This window comes from Sturnira hondurensis, unplaced genomic scaffold (genome assembly GCF_014824575.4).
Source record: "Sturnira hondurensis isolate 20B ecotype Veracruz unplaced genomic scaffold, ASM1482457v3 Scaffold0025395, whole genome shotgun sequence".
Taxonomy (NCBI): domain Eukaryota; kingdom Metazoa; phylum Chordata; class Mammalia; order Chiroptera; family Phyllostomidae; genus Sturnira; species Sturnira hondurensis.
The window spans coordinates 831,549-853,901 of NW_028098026.1; the positions used below are offsets into that span (position 1 = coordinate 831,549).

The 22,353-nt window shown below is 54.5% G+C and overlaps 1 protein-coding gene across 1 annotated transcript; it reads left to right on the top strand.

Moving 5' to 3' along the window:
* The first annotated feature begins 372 nt into the window (after positions 1 to 372).
* Positions 373 to 14,290, top strand: ARHGAP33 (Rho GTPase activating protein 33). Its single transcript, XM_037039659.1, has 22 exons — positions 373 to 502; positions 2,450 to 2,547; positions 2,626 to 2,710; positions 3,070 to 3,150; positions 3,256 to 3,393; positions 3,822 to 3,914; positions 5,106 to 5,228; positions 5,312 to 5,389; positions 5,475 to 5,541; positions 5,638 to 5,697; positions 5,785 to 5,937; positions 6,023 to 6,125; positions 7,322 to 7,466; positions 7,550 to 7,632; positions 7,722 to 7,829; positions 9,496 to 9,641; positions 10,278 to 10,431; positions 10,516 to 10,661; positions 10,741 to 10,815; positions 11,891 to 12,565; positions 12,655 to 13,046; positions 13,131 to 14,290. Exons 1-22 carry the CDS (start codon positions 497 to 499, stop codon positions 13,920 to 13,922), a joined length of 3,801 nt encoding a protein of 1,266 aa, XP_036895554.1. The 5' UTR covers positions 373 to 496; the 3' UTR covers positions 13,923 to 14,290.
* The last annotated feature ends 8,063 nt before the right edge of the window (positions 14,291 to 22,353 follow it).

A 22,353-nucleotide genomic window follows, 5' to 3' on the forward strand; every position in this document is an offset into this window, starting at 1 on the left:
AGTCAGGGCATGGGCCTGGGTTATGGGCTAGGTCCCCGGTCGGGGCGCGCGATAGGCAACTGGTCAGTGTATCTTCACATCAATGTTACTCTTTCTCCCTCCTTTCCCGTCTCTATAAATAAAAAGAAACAAGGGGGTGTGTATCAGGGAATGAAAGCCAATGAAAGCAGTCATGGGCGTGGTCGTGGCGCTGTCAAGCTTTTCTGGGCAAGACCCAGCTAGGGAGGGACTCGAGCCAAAGCCAATGAGAAGCCGCTGTGTGGGCTGGACGCCCCAGGCGGGGTGGAGCCAATGAGGGGCTGCCTGCCGTCCCTACTGTCCCCGCCCCCGTGGGGCGGGCACCTCAGCCACAGGCAGCGGTTAGGGGCGGAGCCTACAGCTGCCCGCGCGCTGCTCGTGCCCACCCCTTTGTGTCACCATGGCGGCGGCATCCGCGACGAGGACAACGACGATCGAGGTGTCTAGCGCGGCCAGCACCTGAGGAGGCCACGCGACCATGGTGGTGAGGGGCCTATGCGGCCGTCAGTCGGTCCGCGTGGCAGTCTGTCCATGCACGGCCCCACCCCGCGCGCCCCGCCCCGGGCCCCGGCCCCGCCGGAGCCCGAGGCCTGCGCAGCCCCTCGCCCCAAGTCGCGGGCCCTCTTGTCCCCCAGCCTGGTCTTGGTCCCAAGCCCTTCCCTGCCCCGCCCTCTCAGCGAACATCTCCTTCCACACCCCGGATGGAGGTCTGTGGCTGAAGGCTTGGACTTGGGAGGGACTGGTCCTGGGAAGGACCCGGCATCCCCCAAATGGTCCCAACAGGTACCTGCCGACGCTCCCTGGGACCCCACCAACCCCCGCATCCCAGAGCTGTCTTCATCATTTTAGCCCAACCTCCATCCCTTCCCAGCCTAGCCTCCTCCTCCTGCTACCACTAGCCTCTTTCTATAGCCCCACCCCCACTCAGCTCCACCTCAGTCTAACCCTTTTCTTCTCTTATTATTTTAACCCCATCCCAGTCTCTCTCAACCAAGCCTCTTCTCCCACCAGCTAGAGCCTTTACCTCAGCCTTTCCAGCCCTCCCTGTCCTCCTTAGTCCACCCCATCCCCAAGCCAGCACTGGTCCTTAGTTCCTCTCCATCTTGTCTTCATCCTCCCTCCCCTCCATCTCCCTCTTCCACCACGCTGCTCCTGCTTTTTCATCCATCTTATTTCTTCCTTCGATCACGTAACAAACATTCACTGAGACCTCTGCCAGCTCAGGCTCCAAGCACAAAGAGAGTTGGGTCCCATCCTGCCTTTGGGAGTTTCATGGGTTGGAGGGGACCGGACCTGAGGGGTAGATGAAGGAGAACTTGGGTTGCAGGGGTGTGAATGAGGGAGAAGCTAGAGCCCAGTCTGGGGAGTCCACATCTGGTATCTGGTTAATTTATGCATCAGATTTTACCCCACCCACCACTGGCAACTGGGTTGACACTTGGCCTTGGACCCAGCAAGGAGCCAGACACAACCCTATTTGTGAGGAGTATCAGTTCTGTGCCTACCTCTGTGCTGGACAATGCTGGGGAGCTGAGGGCTCAGCCCCAGACCCTGATCCTGGGGAGGTCACAGTCCAGTGGGGAAGATGGACTTGTCACCAGACAGTGACATCTCAGAGCGCTCAGGACTGTGATGGGGGAAACCCAGGCAGAGTCATCAAGCCTGGAGTGGGGGAACCTCAGGATGGAGGAGTCCAGAAGAGGTGACTGATACAACCTGAAGGATCAGGGAGGACTTTGGAGAGGAGGAAGCATGAGAGTTGATGAGGAAGGGTGAACCTAGTGAAAGAATAGGGAAGAGTGTTACATGCAGAGGGAACAGCCTTTGTAAAGGCCTAGAAGGAAATGAGAAAATGGTGCTTTTGTTGGACTCAGAAATTTGAGAACTCTAAGAATGGAGGCAATGGGGAGAGATGAGGGTGGAGAGGCAAACAGACCAGAGAATTATCTTCGAGACAACAGGGATCCACTGAAGGTCTGTGATCTATGGAGAGACAGGATTGTGTTGTGTGAAAGTTATACTGTTGCTTGCTGTGGAGATGCTGGCAGGAGGGGCGAGGCTGAGAGCAGGAAGACTGAGAAAATGGAAGCTGTGATTGCACAGACATCGTTGAGAGGGGTGGAGAGGCACAAGTGGAAGATGACTGTACTCTCAAGGGCCTACAAGAGGAGTTTAAACCCAGAGACATGGTACTAGCATGCGCTCTCCCTGCCTCACTTCTGGCCCCTGCTCTTCTACACACCCCCACCCCAGACCACACAGGAAGATGAAGGCCTATTCTTAGCCTGGCCTTCACCTCTCCTTGACCTACTCTGCTACTCCAGTATAAAGAGTGATTCAGTCTCTAGGCCCAGACTGGACGATAACAATACTCCTGTTGTCTCTCTGCTCCCATCTCTGGGGTCCTCTGATTCTTTTTTCTGCTCCACAGGCTCGAAGCACTGACAGCCTGGATGGCTCAGGGGAGGGCTCAGTGCAGCCCCTACCTCCAACTGGGGCCCCCAGTGCGAAGGGGAAGCCTGGGAAGAGGTGAGAAGTAAGGGAGTGGCTCAGCTTACAAGGGGGCCGAGCACAGGAGCCACTAGTGATGTGTTACCTGTCCCCCAGGCTCTCAGCTCCTCGAGGTCCCTTCCCTCGGCTGGCTGACTGTGCTCATTTCCACTATGAGAATGTTGACTTTGGCCACATTCAGGTATGAGGATTTACCCCCGGGTGGGAAGATGAAACCCCACTCAACCCTGAAGCATTGTCAGCCACCCAACCCCTAAGACTGGTCCCTGGGACTGGCTGCTCCACCCACCTGAGCAGTCAGTGATGGGAGTTGCAGGACAGAGGGGAGAGCTGCTCATCATTCATGTGTTTTTTCCTTGATTCATTCAGCAACAACTTTTTGTTAGGTATATACTTGGTGCCAAGACTCTGTATTCTGACTGAGGCATCACCAGGCTCTGCCCTTAGGGAATATGGCCTTATCCCTAGATAGTGCCACCTGGAGAGGTAGTACTGGAACAGATGTGAGGCCCTCACCTGGGCCTTTCTTTTTCTCTGCAGCTCCTGCTGTCTCCAGAGCGTGAAGGCTCTAGCTTCTCTGGGGAGAATGAGTTGGTGTTTGGGGTGCAAGTGACTTGTCAGGTAAGGCCACCCCTGCTTTTCATCTAGCCCGGTGGACTGGTTGCCGTGGTCCTCAGCTCAGTGAAATGGAACCACTTCTCCTTTCTGTCCCTCCTGCTCCCACAGGGCCGTTCCTGGCCAGTTCTCCGCAGTTATGATGACTTCCGCTCCCTGGATGCCCACCTCCACCGGTGCATATTTGACCGGAGATTTTCCTGCCTTCCGGAGCTTCCCCCACCTCCAGAGGGTGCCAGGGCTTCCCAGGTAAGCCGTTTGTTATCCCATCCCTGCCTCGACCATGGTGTGTCCTCATCATGGATGTAGGAAACCGTTAAGGCAGGGGGATTGATAAATACTTAAACACAAGTATGGTTTGAGTCCCACCAATCAGAATGGAGTGGCCCCTAGGACTGCAGCAAGGTTCTGGAAGCTCCCTTTAGTTTTAAGATCATGGGGAGTTCTGGGGTGTTCCATGGGAGGGTCAATATGGCCAGACCAATAGAAGTACAAAGGAGCTTGGCATAGCCTGTGTGCAAACTGATATGATATTTTACTACTTAACAGTGGAGTGGCTCCCATGCATTGCGATTGAAGTTCTGTTCTGCCTAGAGGCAAGCTAAGGCAATGTAGAAGGACAGTGGGCTCCCCCGGGGGTCTCCTCATAAGAGCTCACCCTGACAATCTCATCACAGATGCTGGTGCCACTGCTGCTGCAATACTTGGAGACCCTGTCAGGACTGGTGGACAGTAACCTCAACTGTGGGCCTGTGCTCACCTGGATGGAGGTGGGCCCGGGCAGCAGGGCTTGGAGTTGGGAGTGAGTGAGGGACGTCAGAGGACCAAGAACCAGCCTGGGAGTGTGTATGGGCACAGGAAGGAAATGAGCCAGACAGGAGGAGGCACTGGCATTCCAGGGTCTGTTTGGGTTAATGCCTACGAGAGAGAACGAGTGCCTGCTGGTGTGTGTTTGTGTGTTTTAGCATTACAGCTGTCCCGTTTCCCCCCCTTTATTCCCTCCGCCCTACATACCCCATTCCACCGCATTCCCCCCCTTTAGTTCATGTCCCTCAGTCCTATGCTTCACAGGCCCGTGCTCAATCCACTGAGCTACGCCAGCCAGGGCTACCATCAGTCCTATGTATAAGTTCTTTGGCTGTTTGTTTATGTTTAAAGAAAGGGGAAGGGAGGGGAAAAGGGAGAGAAACATCAGTGTGTGGTTGCCTTTCACGCGCCCCCTACTGGGGGCCTGGCCCACAACCCAGGCGTGTGCCCTGACTGGGAATCAAACGGGCGACCCTTTGGTTCTCAGGCTGATACTCAGTCTACAGAGCCACACCTGCCAGGGCAATTTTAAATTTTCATTCATTTATTTATTTACTTGTTTGATTTTGACTCTCATTTTAAAAATTACATTTTACTGATTATGCTATTACAGTTGTCCTGATTTTACCCTCTTTGTCCCCTTCCACCCAGCATCCCCCACTCCCTCAGGCAATCCCCCCACCATTGTTCATGTCCACGGATCATGCATATAAGTTCTTTGGCTTCTCCGTCTCCTATACTTTACATCCCCATGGCTATTCTGTGACTCCCTATTTGTACTTCTTAATCCCCTCACCTCTTCTCCCATTCCCCCATGCCCCCTCCCATCTGGTAACCCTCAAAACCCTCTGTATCCATGTAAAACCAGCAGCTTTTTGGATAGCAGATGTGCGGTGTCTGCTGTGAAGGGTGAGGGTGCACGAGTGCATCAGGAGGACTTCAGGGCCGGGGAGCCCTGGGACAAGTGAGGGTTAGGAAGGGGCCTTGCAATGGAAGGGGCATGAATTTGGGTGTCTTACCAATAGCTCCGAGTGACTAGATGGGAAACGAGTGGGGGCCTCTACTGGGCATGGGAGAACCTTTTCTTATTTTTTTTATTATTTATTATTTATCACCTTCTGGGCTCTCCCTGTCATACCCACCCTCCATGTCAGCTGGACAACCATGGCAGGCGACTCCTCCTCAGTGAGGAGGCCTCGCTCAATGTTCCTGCGGTGGCAGCTGCCCATGTGGTAAAACGGTACACAGCCCAGGCACCAGATGAGCTGTCCTTCGAGGTGAGGCTGTGGGGAAGGGGCAGACTCCAGCTGTTCTCCCCACTTCCTCGCTGCTTCTGACTCTCTCCTCTGCCCACTCCCAGGTGGGAGACATTGTCTCCGTGATCGACATGCCACCCACAGAAGATCGGAGCTGGTGGCGGGGAAAGCGAGGCTTCCAGGTGAGCCTGGATTGGAGTAGTCAGGTGGGGCTGGGGCCCTGTGGCAGCTAGGGTGGCCCGGGCACTGACCCTGATACCTCCTCAGGTTGGTTTCTTCCCCAGCGAGTGTGTGGAGCTATTCACAGAGCGGCCCTGTCCAGGACTCAAGGGGGGTAAGTGCCGAGGGTAACTGCCAGGGGCAAAGTCGGGAGGCCTTCCTTCGTTCTTGTTCTGCCATCTGTCCTTTCCACCTGTGGTTCCCCCCACAGATGCTGATGGTCCCCTGTGTGGTGTCCCAGCTCCCCAGGGTGTCTGCTCTCTGACCTCAGGTAATGAAAGCAAGAGGTCAGTTTCCGGCCCCCTCCCATCAGACTGATAACTGTACTGATCCTGTGTGCCTGCTTTTCCCCCTGCAGCCGTGCCCCGGCCACGTGGGAAGCTGGCTGGCCTCCTGCGCACCTTCATGCGCTCCCGCCCTTCTCGACAGCGCCTGAGACAGAGAGGTATCCTTCGGCAGAGGGTGTTTGGCTGTGACCTTGGAGAGCACCTCAGCAATTCGGGCCAAGACGGTAAGGTCCCGGGCCCACCTGCCTAGGCCACCGCTCCCACTCAGGATTTGAGCTCTCCAGCCCTGACCCCAGTGCTTTCTCCCAGTGCCCCAGGTTCTTCGCTGCTGCTCTGAGTTTATTGAGGCCCATGGGGTGGTAGACGGCATCTACCGGCTCTCAGGAGTGTCATCCAATATCCAGAGGCTACGGTGAGGGCTGTCTACCCATCCCTTTCCTCCACAGACTTTTACTGAATATCATCCCAAGTCTATGTCCTGTGTCATGTTCCAAGTTGGGAAGATCTTGGGAGTTGGGAAGGTATAGATTGGGGTTAGATCAGGGCTGGAGGCAGGGTGGGCTGCTTTGAGGAAGTGACACCCACACCAAGGCCTGAGAGGTGAGAATAGAATGAGCGTTGGAAGTAGAGGGGTCAATTTCACTGAGTCCCTGCCACCTACCAAACCAGAACCAACCCTGACAACTTGACCACAGTGGGGATACAGTGGTTAATGAGACAACCAGAGACTCCCACCCCCATGGGGCTCACATGTTGGAGGCAGAGACAAACAAAGAAATGAGAGAATTTACTAGTAGGTGACAAGTGCTATGGAGAACAAGAGATGTAAGGATAAGGAGGATCATAATAAATCTGGGAGGGGTATTACAGTTTTAAGTAGGGTGGGCTGAGAAGGCCTCTTGGGGACAAGCTCCTTCTGTAGGGTGGAAGGGAGTGAGCAAGCAATGTGGATATCATGGGAAAAACGTTCATGGTGGAGAGAACAGCCAGTCCAAAGGGGAAGCAACCGGAGATGATGTCTGAGGAGTGATCAGGGACAGAGCATGCAAGGCCGTTTTGACACCTGTTAGGATTTTGGCTTTTACATGGGAGGGTTCTGAAGGGAGGAGAGACAGCACACCTGACAGTCTACGAGGTGGGAAGGAGTGAGGCACAAGTGTTGAGACCAACAGGAGGCCATGAAGTGAGGAGTGTGGAGCCTGGGGGTGTGAGAGATGTGGTATGAGTTCCTGTGCATTGAGCTTTTACCCTCCAGCAGTGGGACACCACTAGGTAGTTGTGAGCAAGGCTGCTGGGATTTCCGCCACATTTTCCATTGACCTCTTGAAGAACAAATGGGTGGAAGTAGCGTGGTCACGCTCGAATCAGATAGCTTGGGGCAGCTACAGGCAGGGGCACCTTCCACTTGAGTCTCAGGGTGCTCCTCTGTAAAATGGGGCGCCTTTGTCTTTGGCACACAGGGTTATTACATATGAAGTAATTCTCTGCCTTTGAAGAGTCCAGGGCAGGAGGAGGGCTGCATCCATCTGTGGACAGTGGGAGGTAGGGTACAGCCAGGTGAGCCAACTCCGACGCAAGTTTTTCTCCTCTTCGACCTGGCTGTCTCAGGCATGAGTTTGACAGTGAGAGGATCCCCGAGCTGTCTGGCCCCACCTTCCTTCAGGACATCCACAGTGTGTCCTCCCTCTGCAAGCTCTACTTCCGGGAGCTGCCCAACCCCCTACTCACATACCAGCTCTACGGGAAGTTCAGCGTGAGTAAAGGAGCTGGTGAGGTTGGAGGGTGCTGGGATGCGTGGGGGCCAGCCCTCCTCATGCCTGTGCACAACCACCTCAGGAGGCCATGTCGGTGCCTGGGGAGGAGGAACGCCTGGTGCGTGTCCATGATGTCATCCAGCAGCTGCCCCCGCCGCACTACAGGTAAACCAGGAGGGGTAGGAAAGGGCGGTGGTGGGCTCACAAGGGAGTCGATGCTCAGGTGAGGTGTTCCCTTCCACTCCCACCCCCAGGACTCTGGAATACTTGCTGAGGCACTTGGCCAGAATGGCAAAACACAGTGCCAGCACCAGCATGCATGCCCGCAACCTGGCCATTGTCTGGGCGCCCAACCTGCTACGGTAAGCTGCAGCTCCCAAGACTGTCACCCACAGCTCCCTCCCATGGGCTGAGCGCCAAGTCTCCCCCTACACCTATGCTAGGAACTCACCTAACATTTGTTCTCTTGTTCATTTGATTCAACATATATTTGTTCATTATCTCCAGTGTGCCAGCCCCGGTGCTCCTGGGCTCACATTCTCATGGGGTAGATGGGCCATGAAGAAAATACACAGTGTGGTCTGATGGTAGTGAGTGGCAAGGAGAAAGATTACAAAGCAGGGAAGGGGCATGCACAGGATCATGGCATTTTGGAGTGCTTAGAGTGTCAGGGAAAGCTCCAGTTAGAAGTCTTCTATAGCCAGCAGCAGGGTAAGCCCCAAAGGATTTTATGGTGACTGAGACAGGCAAACTATCTGTCGTAAATAAAATAGGTGGTACATAAGACGGTGGGAATAAGAACTAGGGGGAACAAGAAGCAAAGACAGACCTGCAATACAGAAAAGGTTTGCGATTTTAAATAAGGTGGATGGGGAAGACTCCACTGAGGAAGGTAACATTTGAGTCAAGATCTGTAAAAGGTGAGAGAGGGAGCCATGTGGATATCTGGAGAGTAACAAACCAGGCAGAAGGAACAGTAAGTGCAGAGGTCCTGGGGCTGAGTCAGGAGGAACAGTAAGAAGGCCATTGCGCTGGAGTTGAGTGAGTGAGCGAGTGAGTGAATAAAGGGATGAAGGGGAAAAGGTGATGAGGTGTCAGATAGGTCGGGGGCGGGGGGCCAGATAGAAGAAGAGTGATTTATGGGTTGTGGGTCGTGTGAGGACTTCACCAGGAGTGAGTTGCAGCCAAGAGAGGGCTCTGACCTCAGAGGGCCCTGACATGACTCAGGTGTTCACAGCGTCCTCCAGCTGTGAATGAGAAACAGACTGTGGAGGGGGGATGGGAGCAGGAGACCAGAGAGGCAGCTGTGAGGCTCCAGCGGGAGAGGATGGAGGCTGGGCCAGGGCGAAGCAGTGAAGAAGAGTTTAGATTCTGNTGAGTGAGTGAGCGAGTGAGTGAATAAAGGGATGAAGGGGAAAAGATGATGAGGTGTCAGATAGGTCGGGGGTGGGGGGCCAGATAGAAGAAGAGTGATTTATGGGTTGTGGGTCGTGTGAGGACTTCACCAGGAGTGAGTTGCAGCCAAGAGAGGGCTCTGAGCTCAGAGGGCCCTGACATGACTCAGGTGTTCACAGCGTCCTCCAGCTGTGAATGAGAAACAGACTGTGGAGGGGGGATGGGAGCAGGAGACCAGAGAGGCAGCTGTGAGGCTCCAGCGGGAGAGGATGGAGGCTGGGCCAGGGCGAAGCAGTGAAGAAGAGTTTAGATTCTGGATAGATTTTGTAGGCGGAGCCCACAAGGTTTGGGGTCAGATTGGACGTGGGTGTGATGGAAAGAGAGGGGTCAAAGGCAGTTCCAAGGTGTCTGGCCTGAACTGCTTAAAGGACTGCATTGACTGAAATGGGGAAGGTGGTGAGCGAGCATGTTTGGGGAAAGGTTGAGAACCCGGTCATAGACGTGATTAGTTGGATGGAGTCAGAGGTGTTGAATGACAGTTACTGCTTCCATCGGCTCCCCACCTAACCCAGCCAGAACCTCCCCCAGCTGTGGCTCTAGGCACCTGGTCTTTCTCTCCCTCTTCCCATCCAGGTCCATGGAGCTGGAGTCAGTGGGGCTGGGTGGGGCAGCAGCCTTCCGGGAGGTGCGAGTGCAGTCGGTGGTGGTGGAATTCCTACTCACCCACGTGGATGTCTTGTTTAGTGACACCTTCACCTCTGCTGGCCTTGACACTGCAGGTATGCTCGTCCCATCTCCTGATGTCCTGGCTACTGCCTCCTCATTGTCACGGCTGCAGTGTGGGAGGGCAGGTGGGCTCCTAGCCCTGTTTCTACCCACTGGAGCTGGACCTCCCTCCTGGCTCCTTGAGGACCCCGCCCCGGCCTCTCCCACCCCTCCCCACCCTTCTCATTTCAGCTCCTACGCTCAGGATCCCCACTTCTTGGCCCGGACATCGTTCTTCCTCCACCCCTTGTAGCTCCTGGGGGCGTTTGGGGCCAGGGGTCTACCTGGGAGGAGGTGGGAGGTCCCCAGATTTGACCCTGCCCAGGCCCCACCCAGACTCCCCACCCTGCCCCGGACCCCAGCCCAATCAGGATTCAGCACATCGGAGGGCCCTCTGGCCTGAGGTAACTGAAGCCAGAGCCACTGCCCTCGCTGGCTGCTGGGAGCTGCCTCATCAGCTGGTTCTGCCTCATTCCCGCTCACCTGCCTGCCGCCCACCCATTCCTGCCTGATACTCTCTGGTCCCCTGCCTTGCCAGCCCAGGGGTGGGGGGCACGCTTTGGGGCTGGGGCTTGGGCTGTAGCGCTTGGCTTTGCGGTGTCCTTGGAAGGCCCCTGGGCTGATAGCTGCCCACTTTCCCAACTCCCCAGGCCGCTGCCTCCTCCCCAGGCCCAAGTCCCTTGCGGGCGGTGGCCCCTCCACTCGCCTGCTGACTCTGGAGGAAGCTCAGGCTCGCACCCAGGGCCGACTGGGGACACCCACTGAATCCACATCTCCCAAGGCCTCAGCCTCACCTGCGGAAAAGTGAGTGGGATGCTGAGGAGAGGAGGGTCTAGCCTGGAGGCCTCAGCTCCTCACACTGCCTCCTGTGTCTCACCCAAACCCCAGGAGGAAAGAAGAGAGAGGCGAGAAACAGCGGAAGCCGGCGGGTAGCAGCTGGAAGACCTTCTTTGCGCTGGGCCGGGGCCCCAGCATCCCCCGAAAGAAGCCTCTTCCCTGGCTGGGGGGCATGCGTGCCGCACCACAGCCTTCAGGTCAGAGGTCGAGCAGTTGGCATAGCAGTGGGGGAGGCACTCTGGAGTGCCCCTGTGACCCTTCTACCTCTCTTTGTAGGTAGCCGACCTGACACAGTCACACTGAGATCTGCCAAGAGCGAGGAGTCTCTGTCATCACAGGCCAGCGGAGCTGGTGAGCGCAGGGCGGCCTGGCCTGTGCCGGGGTCGAGCTGGGAAGAGCCGGGCCCCTGAGTTGGCCTTCATATGCTGTACTTCAAATTTGGGTGTCTTGGGATTTTATTAGTTTTTAATTTGGACATCAGGTATAATAAGTTGGATAAAGCATCACCCTTGGCTCCTGCCCCACTGTGATCATTGGTCCATACAAGGTCCTTCCACATTCTTACTCATTCCTTTTGAAAAAATGTGCATAATGTAATGGATGTCCACATACCCACTGGCCAGAACTAAAAGAGTCCCGCAACCTTACCTGCAAGCTCCTCCCCTCTCCTACCTGCTGGCCTCCCCAGAGGCATCTTCTAGATCTGATGGTCATCATCCTCTTGTTTTTAAGGTTTGTAGCGTGTACAGCGGTATACGTAAACATATTGTGCAGTTTTAGTCATTTTAAAACCTCAGCCGAAGGTAGTACAAGGAAGGGGGTGTCACGCTGTACGTGGTCGTTCACAGCTGCGCCACAGGCTACCGTTGCGTTGCCAGGTGGAGCTCAGGCTCACTGCTGTCCGCTGATGTTCAGTGTTCCATGCGGGTGCCCCAGCCAGGGCTGCTTGTCCTTCCCACTCCCGACGGATGTGGGGGCTCTTACGAGCCCTCCCTGCTATGCCTGCCCCCCTGAGAGGGCTCTACGAGTCCCCAGAAGTGGAGGTGCATACTCTCGGGCACACTCGTGTTCAACTGAACAGGAAAAGGCCCGACCGTTTTCCAAAAGTGGTTGCTCCAGCCTACCCCCAGCAGCTTGTTTGAGATCCTGTTGGTCATATTCACAGCCTGTGGGGTCGTCAGACTTCATTCTGGCCCTTGGATCTGCAGTGGTTCTCCTCAGGGACTTACCGTTCATTTCCTTTGTCACCATGAGTCTGAACAACTGGTTCTCCCTGGGTTCACAGCCACTGTGGCCCTCCCCAGGGAAGTGCCTCTGCGTATTACTTCCCCAGACTCCTGGTTGTATGCTCTGTTCTCACTGATGTATGGATATGTCAAGTTCTGAGCTCTGACCCCTGACTCTCTCCCACCTACCACCCTCTCAGGCCTCCAGAGGCTGCACAGGCTTCGGCGACCCCACTCCAGCAGTGATGCTTTCCCTGTGGGCCCTGCACCCGCCGGCTCCTGTGAGAGCCTGTCCTCGTCCTCCTCCTCTGAGTCTGCCGAGTCCTCTGAGTCCTCCGAGTCCTCCGAATCCTCAGCAGCTGGGCTGGGAGCACTCTCCGGTTCCCCCTCTCACCGAAACTCAGCCTGGCTAGATGATGGTGATGATCTGGACTTCAGCCCACCCCGCTGCCTGGAGGGGCTCCAGGGGCTCGACTTTGATCCCCTTACCTTTCGCTGCAGCAGTCCTACTCCAGGGGACCCTGCACCTCCTGCCAGCCCAGCTCCCCCAGCCCCTGCATCTGCCTTCCCACCCAGGGCCACCCCCCAGGCCTTCTCACCCCGTGGGCCCACCAGCTCTGCCTCACCCGCTGCCCTGGATATCTCAGAACCCCTGGCGGTATCCGTGCCACCTGCTGTCCTGGAGCTGCTGGAGGCTGGGGGAACGCCTGCCTCAGTCACCCCAACACCAGCACTCAGCCCCAACCCAGGCCTGCACCCCCATCTCATCTCCCTGCTGCCTCATGGAGCCAAAGCCCAGCTGGGTGATACCTGCCAACAGGAGATGTGCAGCAAGCTGGCACCACCGGGTCCCCTGGAAGCCCAAGGGCAGCATGGTGAGTCCTACTCAGCCCATTTATACCCTCACGGACCCTGAGGCTGCGCTCAAGACCTGGCTGAGGCCCCTTCTCTTTCCTCTGTGTAGGGTCTGGCGTGGATTTACCGCTGCTGCCCCCACCCCTATCCCTCCTGCGCCCTGGTGGGGCCCCGCCTCCACCTCCCAAGAACCCAGCACGCCTCATGGCCCTGGCCCTGGCTGAGCGGGCTCAGCAGGTGGCCCAGAGACAGAACCAACAGGAGCATGGGAGTGCCCTGTCTGCTCCCCACGCCCCTTTCTGCCGCCCACTGTCCCTGGAGGTGGGTGGTGAGCCTCTGGGGGCCTCAGGGAGGGGGCCGCCCTCCCACCCCCTAGCCCACCCTGGTGCCTGGGCTCCAGGGCCCCCACCCTCCCTACCAAGGCAGCAAAGTGTTGGAAGCCTGGTGAGGAGCCCGCGGCCCATGGGGATCTCAAGGAGGGGATGCAGAGGCCCTGCCCAGGTCAGTGCCCAGCTCAGGATGGGTGGGGGCTGCAGGGATATGCCAGAGACGTCAGCCTAGTTTCTGTGTCCTGTCTCCTCGCAGGTTCTTTCTTCTGTGAGAACCCCTGTCAGCTTCTCAGCTCCCCGGGAATGTCTGCCACCCTTTCTTGGGGTCCCCAAAACAGGCTTGTATCCCCTGGCCTCCACATCCTTCCAGCCCAGCTCCCCAGCCCCAGGATGGAGGAGTTCTCTGGGTCCCCCTGCACCACTTGACAGGGGAGAGAACCTGTACTATGAGATTGAGGCCGGTGAGGGCTCCTCCTACTCTGGCCCCACCCGGTCCTGGAGTCCTTTTCGCTCCATGCCCCCAGACAGGCTCAATGTCTCCTATGGCATGCTTGGTCAATCACCACCCCTGCACAGGCCCCCTGACTTCCTGCTCAGCTACCCACCCCGCCCCTCCTGCTTTCCCCATAACCTGGGCTATTCAGCCCCTCAGCACTCTGCCCGGTGCCCCACTCGGCCTGAGCCCCTCTATGTCAACCTAGCCCTAGGGTCCAGGGGTCCCTCATCCACCTCTTCCAGCTCCTCTTCTCCCCCTGCCCATACCCGAAGCCGTTCAGATCCTTGCCCCACAGCCCCCCACCTCCCCCAAAAACAGAGAGCCTCCTGGGGCCCCCCTACCCCTCACAGGGTGCCTGGGCCCTGGGGCCCTCCCGAGCCTCTCCTGCTCTACAGGGCAGCCCCACCAGTCTATGGTAGGGGGGATGAGCACCACCGAGGGTCCTTGTACAGGAATGGGGGCCAGGGGAGGGAGGGGGCTGGTCCCCCACCCCCTTTCCCCACTTCCAGCTGGTCCCTCCACACTGAGGGCCAGACCCAAAGCTACTGCTGAGCCAGAGCAGAGACCTTTCTCTCTTCTCTCTCGTTGATCCTGACCCAACCCAGTCCCTTGTTTTGTATTTTCTTAAGCTCCTGCCCCCGCCCCTGGTTTCTAACTTTGTAACTTGCTTCTGAGGCGGGTCCCTGCCTGTTATGGTGTCCCTGCCCTGGGCTAAAGGGCGCACCGGTCCTCTGTCCGTCCTCCATCACTGGGGCTCTCACACAAATCTTAGGGTCAGGCCGACCCTTTGTCCTCCCTCTCCCTCTGGGAGCCCCCAGCATGTCCTAACCTGTGCACAAGGCGTGGGGGACAGCCCCTGCCCATCTCCCCACATATCCCATTAAACCATCTGACAACATTAATGAATAAAAATGGTAAAACTGTGTCTGCTAATGTCATGCTGGGGCTAGACTCAGTGAACAAAGAGGCAATCGGTTGCTTTATCATTTTATTACTTCAGCAGGTGCTGAGTGGGAAGTCCCTCTTGGGAGCCTCTGAAGAGCGATATCAGCAGAGAAGAGGCCACTGATGTCCTAAGAATCTGTGCCAGGAGCAGGGTCAAGGCCTGGCCTGTCTCCGAGTTGGCGTCCACCTCGCAGCTCTGCTGTGATCTCTTCCAGCAGATCCGCCCTGGGGAGTAGCAGGGCAGGGATGGGCTGAGGGTTACCCCAGGTATAAGGAAGGGGCCCAGAAGCACTCTTGCCAGGGCCAATTTCTCACTTCTGCACGCTGGAGAAGGGACCTCCTCTGATCAGTTCAGGACTACCCACCTTCGAGGGGTGGGGAGAGGGAGCTGGTGCCGCCACCTGGGGGCCATGGAGCTCAGAACAGGCCTGGAGTGGAGGATTGGGGGAAGGCATGGGCTCAGGGTTTTCTGCTTCACTGGCCCTAGTGGCCTTCCCTGCCAGCAATCTCCAGGGAATGGGAAACTTCCCTGTGGGTCAACAGACAAGGTCAGGGTCCAGCAGGGTAGCCCTGTGCTGCCACAGCCCCTACAGTACTGAGATTTTGGCTGAGAACTTCCCCTCAAGCTGTTTCTCAGAACCCTGGCTGTCCAGCAGGGAAGCTGGACCCTGAAAGACTGAGTGCAGGACAGGGCCCTGGGCAAAGGAGTATGGGTCATAGGTCAGTGAGGGGAGAGTTGGGGGTCCCAGGGAGGGGTCCCTGTTCAGAGGAGAGGCAGTCAGAGAAATTGGGGTTGGTGACAGCTAGGGGGAGGTGTCACAAGTTAGGGATGGAATGGACACAGGGGTCTAGGGGCATCCACACTGTTGAGCTGGGCTCCAGGCAGTGGTGTAGGCTGACCCTGGTTGTAGGGCTGTAGCATGGGCAAAAGTCAGGGCTGGGACTGGGGCTGCTGCCTGGAGACACGCTGCTGCCTGAGTCCCAGACTAGGCCCCCTGGACTCTGCTGTGACCCCCCTGTGACCTCAGGAATAGCCAGGGCCTGTAGAGAGTGATGGCAGAGAGCTGGCCTGGGTGGCCTGGGTGACCCAGGTGCCCCATAACTCCCTTGGTTCTCCACATCCCTGTCCTGACTCTTACCTGGGATGAGGAGGGGCTTTGAGACATCACAGAGGGACACAGGCCTGGGTATAGTCTTGAATCCAGGAGCCAACTCATAGTATAGCGCCTCTGGGGGTACTAACCAGTTGGTTGGAATTAGGGGGTTATAGTTGAACTGTGCCCAGCACCTGCTACCTCTTGCCCTCTTTCTTACCTGGTGGGGAACCCTGGGGTGCAGGGCCCAGTATGGTCCAGTCCATTGGGGAGTTCACTGCAGGAGCTGAGTCCTGTGGAAAGGAGGCTGGATGTGGGGACACAGGCCGTGCCTAAGGTTCCATGGCAACCACCCACTACTGCCAGCCTGTCCTGTACCTGGACTCCCGCAGCAGGTATCGGGTATTCCACAGGCGGCTCCAGCAGTCAGTAGGCTCTCAGCCTGGCCCAGCCTGAATCAAGGCCTGTTAGAGGCTTGGCTCCAGGGGTTCCAAGGCCAGGCTCTCTCCTGCCTCCAGTTTAGCCTTTACTTCAGCCCAGAACAGTTCTGCGAGGAAGTATGATTGGTGGGTCCAAAGGGGCAGGGTACCTCAAAAAGGCAGGGCATAGGGTCACTCACTGAGTAGTGAAGACCTGCTGGGTCAGGATGCAGAGGCTGTAGATGTCTGAGGTAGCAACAGGCATATCACCGCAGGTAACTCAAAGGGCAGCTCTGGGATGAACAGTTCGGGAGCTGGGCCTGGGCCTTCTCAGGGGGAGCCCTACTAAGTCCTGTGGAGACCAAGGGGCCTGGTAAGCTATTGGCTGCTAGACGGGGACACTGGGCATGCAGGTGAGACAGGTAGTCGCCTTGGCCAGGACTGGTCGCATCAACTGCACAGCCTGTGATCTGAGACCACCATGAACACGCCAGTGGGTCTGCAGAAACCGCAGGGCCTTCAGTACCTGCCGCAGCAGGCGACCAGGCAGCAAGCTTGGCATAGTGCAGGACTGCCCCCCCCACCCCGGCTTGGTCCCTGGGGCTTCAGAGCCACATTCAGGGAACCCAACCACACTGACTTGAAGAGAGGCTGTGGCACCAGCAGACTTGCTGAGGTTCAGTGCCAGAAGCAGCAGCAGGTTGGGGCGGTGCAGGGTGCTAGGTGGGAGGAAAGCAGGCTACTCACAAAGAGGCCCAAACCCGCAGAGGGTGGAGGCTGCCCCTCAGCAGAGATCACCATATGCCAGGGGCTGCTGATCTACACCAGCTCCCAGACAGGAGGGAAAACGACCCCAGGTCACAAAGCCTGGCTGTCAGAGAGCCAGCACCTGGTCTTTACCATCAGTGGTACAGCCACCTCTTCTCAACCTACGAAACAAGCACGCGGGTCTGCGTACCCACTATCCAGTGGTGGGGGGGTGGTGGTCACTTCGGTTGGAGGGTTCTATGTGAGGTGCCAGTCCAGAGGTGAAGACACTATACCATGGCCACTGTCGCACTTCCCAGTCTTTGTTTACAAACATTTGAGTTGGGAGGGCAGGTAGGATATTGGTCTGTGGGACCAAATTGGCATGGGGAGGAGGCTGGGGGTGGCGCACCTGTAGCGCTGAAGGTCAGTACAACAGGCTGGGTTCCAGTGGCCTTTGGCTGCTACCCAGTGACTGGGTGGCCCCTCCATAGGTAGCTGGAGATGGGACGGGGAGAGAGTACACATCGGAGACAAAGGGGTTTTCCTTGCAAGGGGAGCTGGAGATCCGGACTCTCCCCAGAGCTCTCTGCTGGACAGCCAGGCAGGTGTTGGAGGGGCTACCTCTCACTTGGCCATGAGTGTGTGGGAGCTGCCCTTGTAGGTGCAGTCAGGCTCACCCTAGGCTGGAGGCAGCTGCTTGGTGTCCAAGAGGTGTATACCTGTTACCAGCCCTAGTGTCCACAGGCTGCTCAGCTGGAGAAGGGAATGAGACTATGAGGCACGAAGAGGACAGGGGTGGTCCTCCCAACCTTTCCCACTTGCCTGGCCAAACCCCAAGGCTGAGATTTGGAGAGGTCTCCTGATCTGCTTTGGCCCTGGTGCCCTGGGGTCAAGGTCAGTCTGAGGGTAAGTCTTGGGTAACTGGGAGTGGTGGGTGGGTGGGATTCCCAGCGTGAACAGTTACTTGGTCACCTGCATTAGCACAGCAAAGACAGGGAACCACATAATTTGTGTCCAGAGCCAGCCTGCAATTGGCCCAGGAATGCAGTGAGTGCCACCTCACCACTGTATACTAGTGTAGCTATATGGGCACAACAAATCTGTAGCAGCTCCAGCACCTGGATGAGGGGTATGTGGGGTGAGGTAGGGTGGAGGTGCAGGCCCCAGTGCTCCCTCTTCATTTGGTCCACTGCTTACCTCCTGGCTGTGCTTGGCCATACCACCCTGCTCTCCCCTCCTGAGGAGTGCAACTCTGCTGGTCATGCAGATGCAGGTCATCTCCTGCCTTTAGCAGGTGCTGTACCACCATGCTGCAGCCTAAGAAGGTGTCTCAGTGAACAGGTGTGCTGCCGTCAAAGCAGCAGCTGTAGCAGGACAGTGAGGACAGGACTGAGGGATGAAAGGAGTCACCTGGGAGGTGGATATCAATCAGTGCAGGAGGGATAGCTCGGGGACACAGTGAGGTCTTTGAGGGGGTGAGAGGATCACTGTGAGCGTGGGAGCCCCAGGAGACTGGGAGTACTCATTGGAGATGAGAAGAGGTTAACTGAGAGGTCAAGAGGGGTCACAGGGGACGGGGGGTCACCAGGGAGTGGGTCATGAGGGAGAGAGGCCTCTGGACAAGAGAGCCTTGGCTCCTGGGACTGACACTCGGGACCATGGGAGTGTAGGGGTACCCCCACATGTCCATTCACTGGTTGGTTTGGCACTGAAGGCCAGCAGGAGCTGTGTGGCAGAGCTGGGGCCCAGCAGTGCTAAGAAGAGCTCCCTCTGCCCAGCAGATTTCTCTCCACCTAACTGGACAACAGGCGCAGTGAGGCTTAGGACTGTCCCTGCCCCTTTCTCCAGGCAACACCTTTGCCAATTCCCAGCCCCTACAGCTTCTCCGAGTGACCCTTCACCCCAGGTTCCATTCCCGTGTCCTAGAATCTCCACCCTCTTCGAACTTTGCCTCAGAATCCATCTCAACACAGTGCTTATTATTAAGTCCAGAGTGTTGCAATAGGGAAGACACCTACCTACCATGCCAACATCCATCCACCATCCCAGAGGTGCCACAATCACACAAATGGACTCAGGGGCCAGGCCAAAGTGAGCTTTGTGGGGACTTGGGCTTACATGAGCCTCATGTACCGTGCAGGGCAAGCAGCCTCCACCTAGCTCTAATTCAGTATATGTGGAGGTCCCATCCAGTACTTCAAGGAAAGCAAACTCTATTTTATCAGGAAATCTCTCAAGTTTATTTATTTATTTACTTATTTAAAAAAAATTAAAATTGATCGAAGAGAGAGAGAGAAGGAGAAATGTTGATAGTTGTCCCATTTATCCATGCATCATTGGTTGATTCTTTGTATGTGTCCTGACTAGGGATCGAACTCACAACTTGGCATATCAGGGTGACACTCTAACCACCTGAGATACCTGGCCAGGGCTCTGAAGTTTATTTTTGAATACTGCATGTAAGAACAGAATCCAGGTAGCAAGGCACCTCTCCTTGCTACCTCTGCCTCCATGTCCTTGCCAATCCCCTCCCCCATCATCCTGCTGAGAGCATCCCTCCCAAGCCCTCATCTCTGCACCCATCATCCTTGAGTTCCTCTTCCTCAAGGCCCTACCCCATATCCTCAGGGAGAGCAATTGCATAGCCTCCTTGTCCTTGTACTCCTGTATCGTTGGCAGACACGGCTAATCAATCATGCACTTGGTTCAGCCCAGCTTGGTCTCTAAGATCCCTTCAAATGAGATCCATTAGGAACCTCTGAATATCACGCTTACTGTATCTTATTTTTCTTAGTACGCCCATATTTTGCAATGGCATCCTAACTGGTTTTCTGAATTTGTATTGAATGATCCCTGCAGAAGCATTTCTTTATATAGTTTATTATTATAATGATAATCACATCATTTTATATACAGATACTCTTACACAAGTTGTTCCAAAAACAAAAAAAATTCAAGAAGAGAGCAAGACTCATTTTATGAGGCTAGTATGACCTTAATTCCCAAACCAGACAAGTTTTCAAAACTGAAAAATGAAATTACATATAAATTGTATTTGTGATCGTGCAAAACTCCTAAAAAGGGGGGGGGGGGTAACCTATTGATTTATTCCCAGAAAACAGAATGATTCCACAAAAGAAAATCTATTAATGTAATAAAACACATTCATGGATTAAAGGACAAAAATCATGTTTAATTCAGTAGATATACTGAGGAAAAGGCCATTGATAAAATTCAATACCTATTTGTTACTGGGGAAAAACACTTCGGAAAACTGAGAATGAATAAGAACTTCCTTACTTGATAAAAATTATAAAACAAAACCCAAGAGCAAGCATAATACTTAATGCAGAAACAGACTTGTTCTCTTAAATTTGAAGAACAAAGAAAAAATTACCCATTGACAACAAAGTTTCAGAATTCTGGCCAACAGCTTATGACAAAATACATTAGAGTTTAGAGACTGAAAGCCTGAGACCAAGCTGTCACCATCTGCAGATAACAAAGTAAAACAATCAACAAACAATTACAACTATTAAGCAAGTTCACAAAGTGATCAGATACATAATCAAATTCCAAAATCAAAAAAACCAGAAATTGTAAACTGGATAATACTAATTTCCTACCTACAACTCCAATGGTTTCCCATCACACACAGAACAATAACCAACAATATTCATATATTCCTTTTGAGGCCCTTTTTCTATCTGTACCTGCTTCTTCTTCAGTTGCAGTCCTCACTCTGGGTCCCCTTGCTCCCCGTCGCTACACATACGCAGTTTGTTTTGACTTCAGGGCCTTGGCACTGGTTATTCCGTCTTTCTGAAATGCATTTCCCTCAGCATTTTGAAAAATATTTTATTTAGGTATTTGAATTATATTTTATTGAGTATGCTATTGCAGTTGTCCCCTTTTTTCCCCGTTGCCCCCCTCTGCCTGGTATGCTGCTTCCCTCCAGCAATCTCACCTTTAGTTCATGTCGTTGGGTTGTGCGTATGCGTCCTTTGGCTACTCCATCACCTATACTGTTCTTAACATTCCCCTGTCTGTTTTGTACCTACCAATTTGTGCTTCTCATTCCCTGTACTTTTGGCCCATTCTTCCCCTCCCTTCTCCCAGCGAATAACTCTCCAAATGATCTCCATATCTATGATTCTGTTCTTGTTCTGCTTGTTTGCCTAGTTTGTTATTTGGATTCAATTCTTTTATATATATTATGCCATAACAGTTGTCCCATTTTCCCCCTTCATTCCCCTCCACCCTGCACACCTCCTACCCCCACATTCCCCCTTTAGTTCATGTCCATGTGTCATAAACACTTAAGCTTCTACATTTCCCACACTACTCTTGTCCTCCCCCTGTCTATTTTCTACCTACCATCTATGCTACTTATTCTCTGTACCTTTTCCCCCCTCTCCTCCTCCCACTCCCCTGTTGATAACCCTCCATGTGATCTCCATTTCTGTGATTCTGCTCCTGATCTAGCTGTCCTCTTAGTTTGCTTTTGTTTTAGGTGTGGTCGTTAATAACTGTGAGTTTGCTGTCCTTTCACTGTTCATATTTTTCATCTTCTTTTTCTTATATAAGTCCCTTTAACATTTCATATAATAAGGGCTTGGTGATGATGAATTCCTTGAACTTGAACTTATCTGAGAAGCATTTTATCTGCCTTTCCATTCTAAATGAAAGCTTTGCTGGATAGAGCGATCTTGGCTGTAGGTCTTGGGATTTCATGACTTGGAATACTTTTTCCAGCCCCTTCTTGCCTGGAAGGTCTCTTTTGAGAGATCAGCTGACAGTCTGATGGGAACTCCTTTGTAGGTGACTGTCCCCTTATCTCTTGCTGCTTCTAGGATTCTGTCCTTCATTTTAATCTTGGCTAATGTAATTATGATGTGCCTTGGTGTATTCCTCCTTCTTGGGTCCAACTTCTTTGGCACTCTCTGAGCTTCCTGGATTTCCTGGAAGTCTATTTCCTTTGCCAGGTTGGGGAAGTTCTCCTCTATTATTTGTTCAAATAAGTTTTCCACTTGTTGCTCTTCCTCTTCCCCTTCTGGTACCCATAAAATTCAGTTTAAACATGTCCTGGAGGATCCTAAGCCTGTCCTCATTTTTTTGAATTCTTGTTTCTTCATTCTTTGGGTGTTTCTTTCTTTCTTCTGGTCCACTCCCTTGATTTGAGTCCCAGTTTCCTTTCCATCACTATTGTTTTCCTGTGCATTTCCCTTCGTTTCAATTAGTTTAGCCTTCATTTGTCCCTCTAATTTGTGGCTAAAATCAACCAGTTCTGTGAGCATCCTAATCACCAGTATTTTGAACTGTGCATTTGGTAGGTTGGCTATCTCTTGGTTGCTTAGAAGTATTGGCTCTGGAGCTTTGAGCTGTTCTTCTTTAGCCATAATGTTTTGGTCTCTTTGCGCCTGTTACATATGAGGGGCAGAGCCTTAGGTGTTCACCAGGGCAGGGCGACCCAGTCACGGGGTTGTGACGCTGTATGTGGAGGCGGGGTCAGAGAGGGGCAATGGCGTTTGTTCTACTGTCTCGGATTTTGGTCCCCTCTGCTGCTTCCTGCAAGCAAACCTGGTGCCCTTCTGGTGCCGGCTCCCAGGTGTGTGGGTCTGTGCACCCTCCAGGACCATGTAGGTCCTCCAATAAACCCTCTGTGAACCTCGGAGCTTCTCCTGGCAGGCACTTCAACCCCGAGAGTTTTTCCAGTTGGTGCTTTTAGGCTTTAATTCCCATCACTGGGGCCCTAGCTTGCATGGTCTGTCTCAC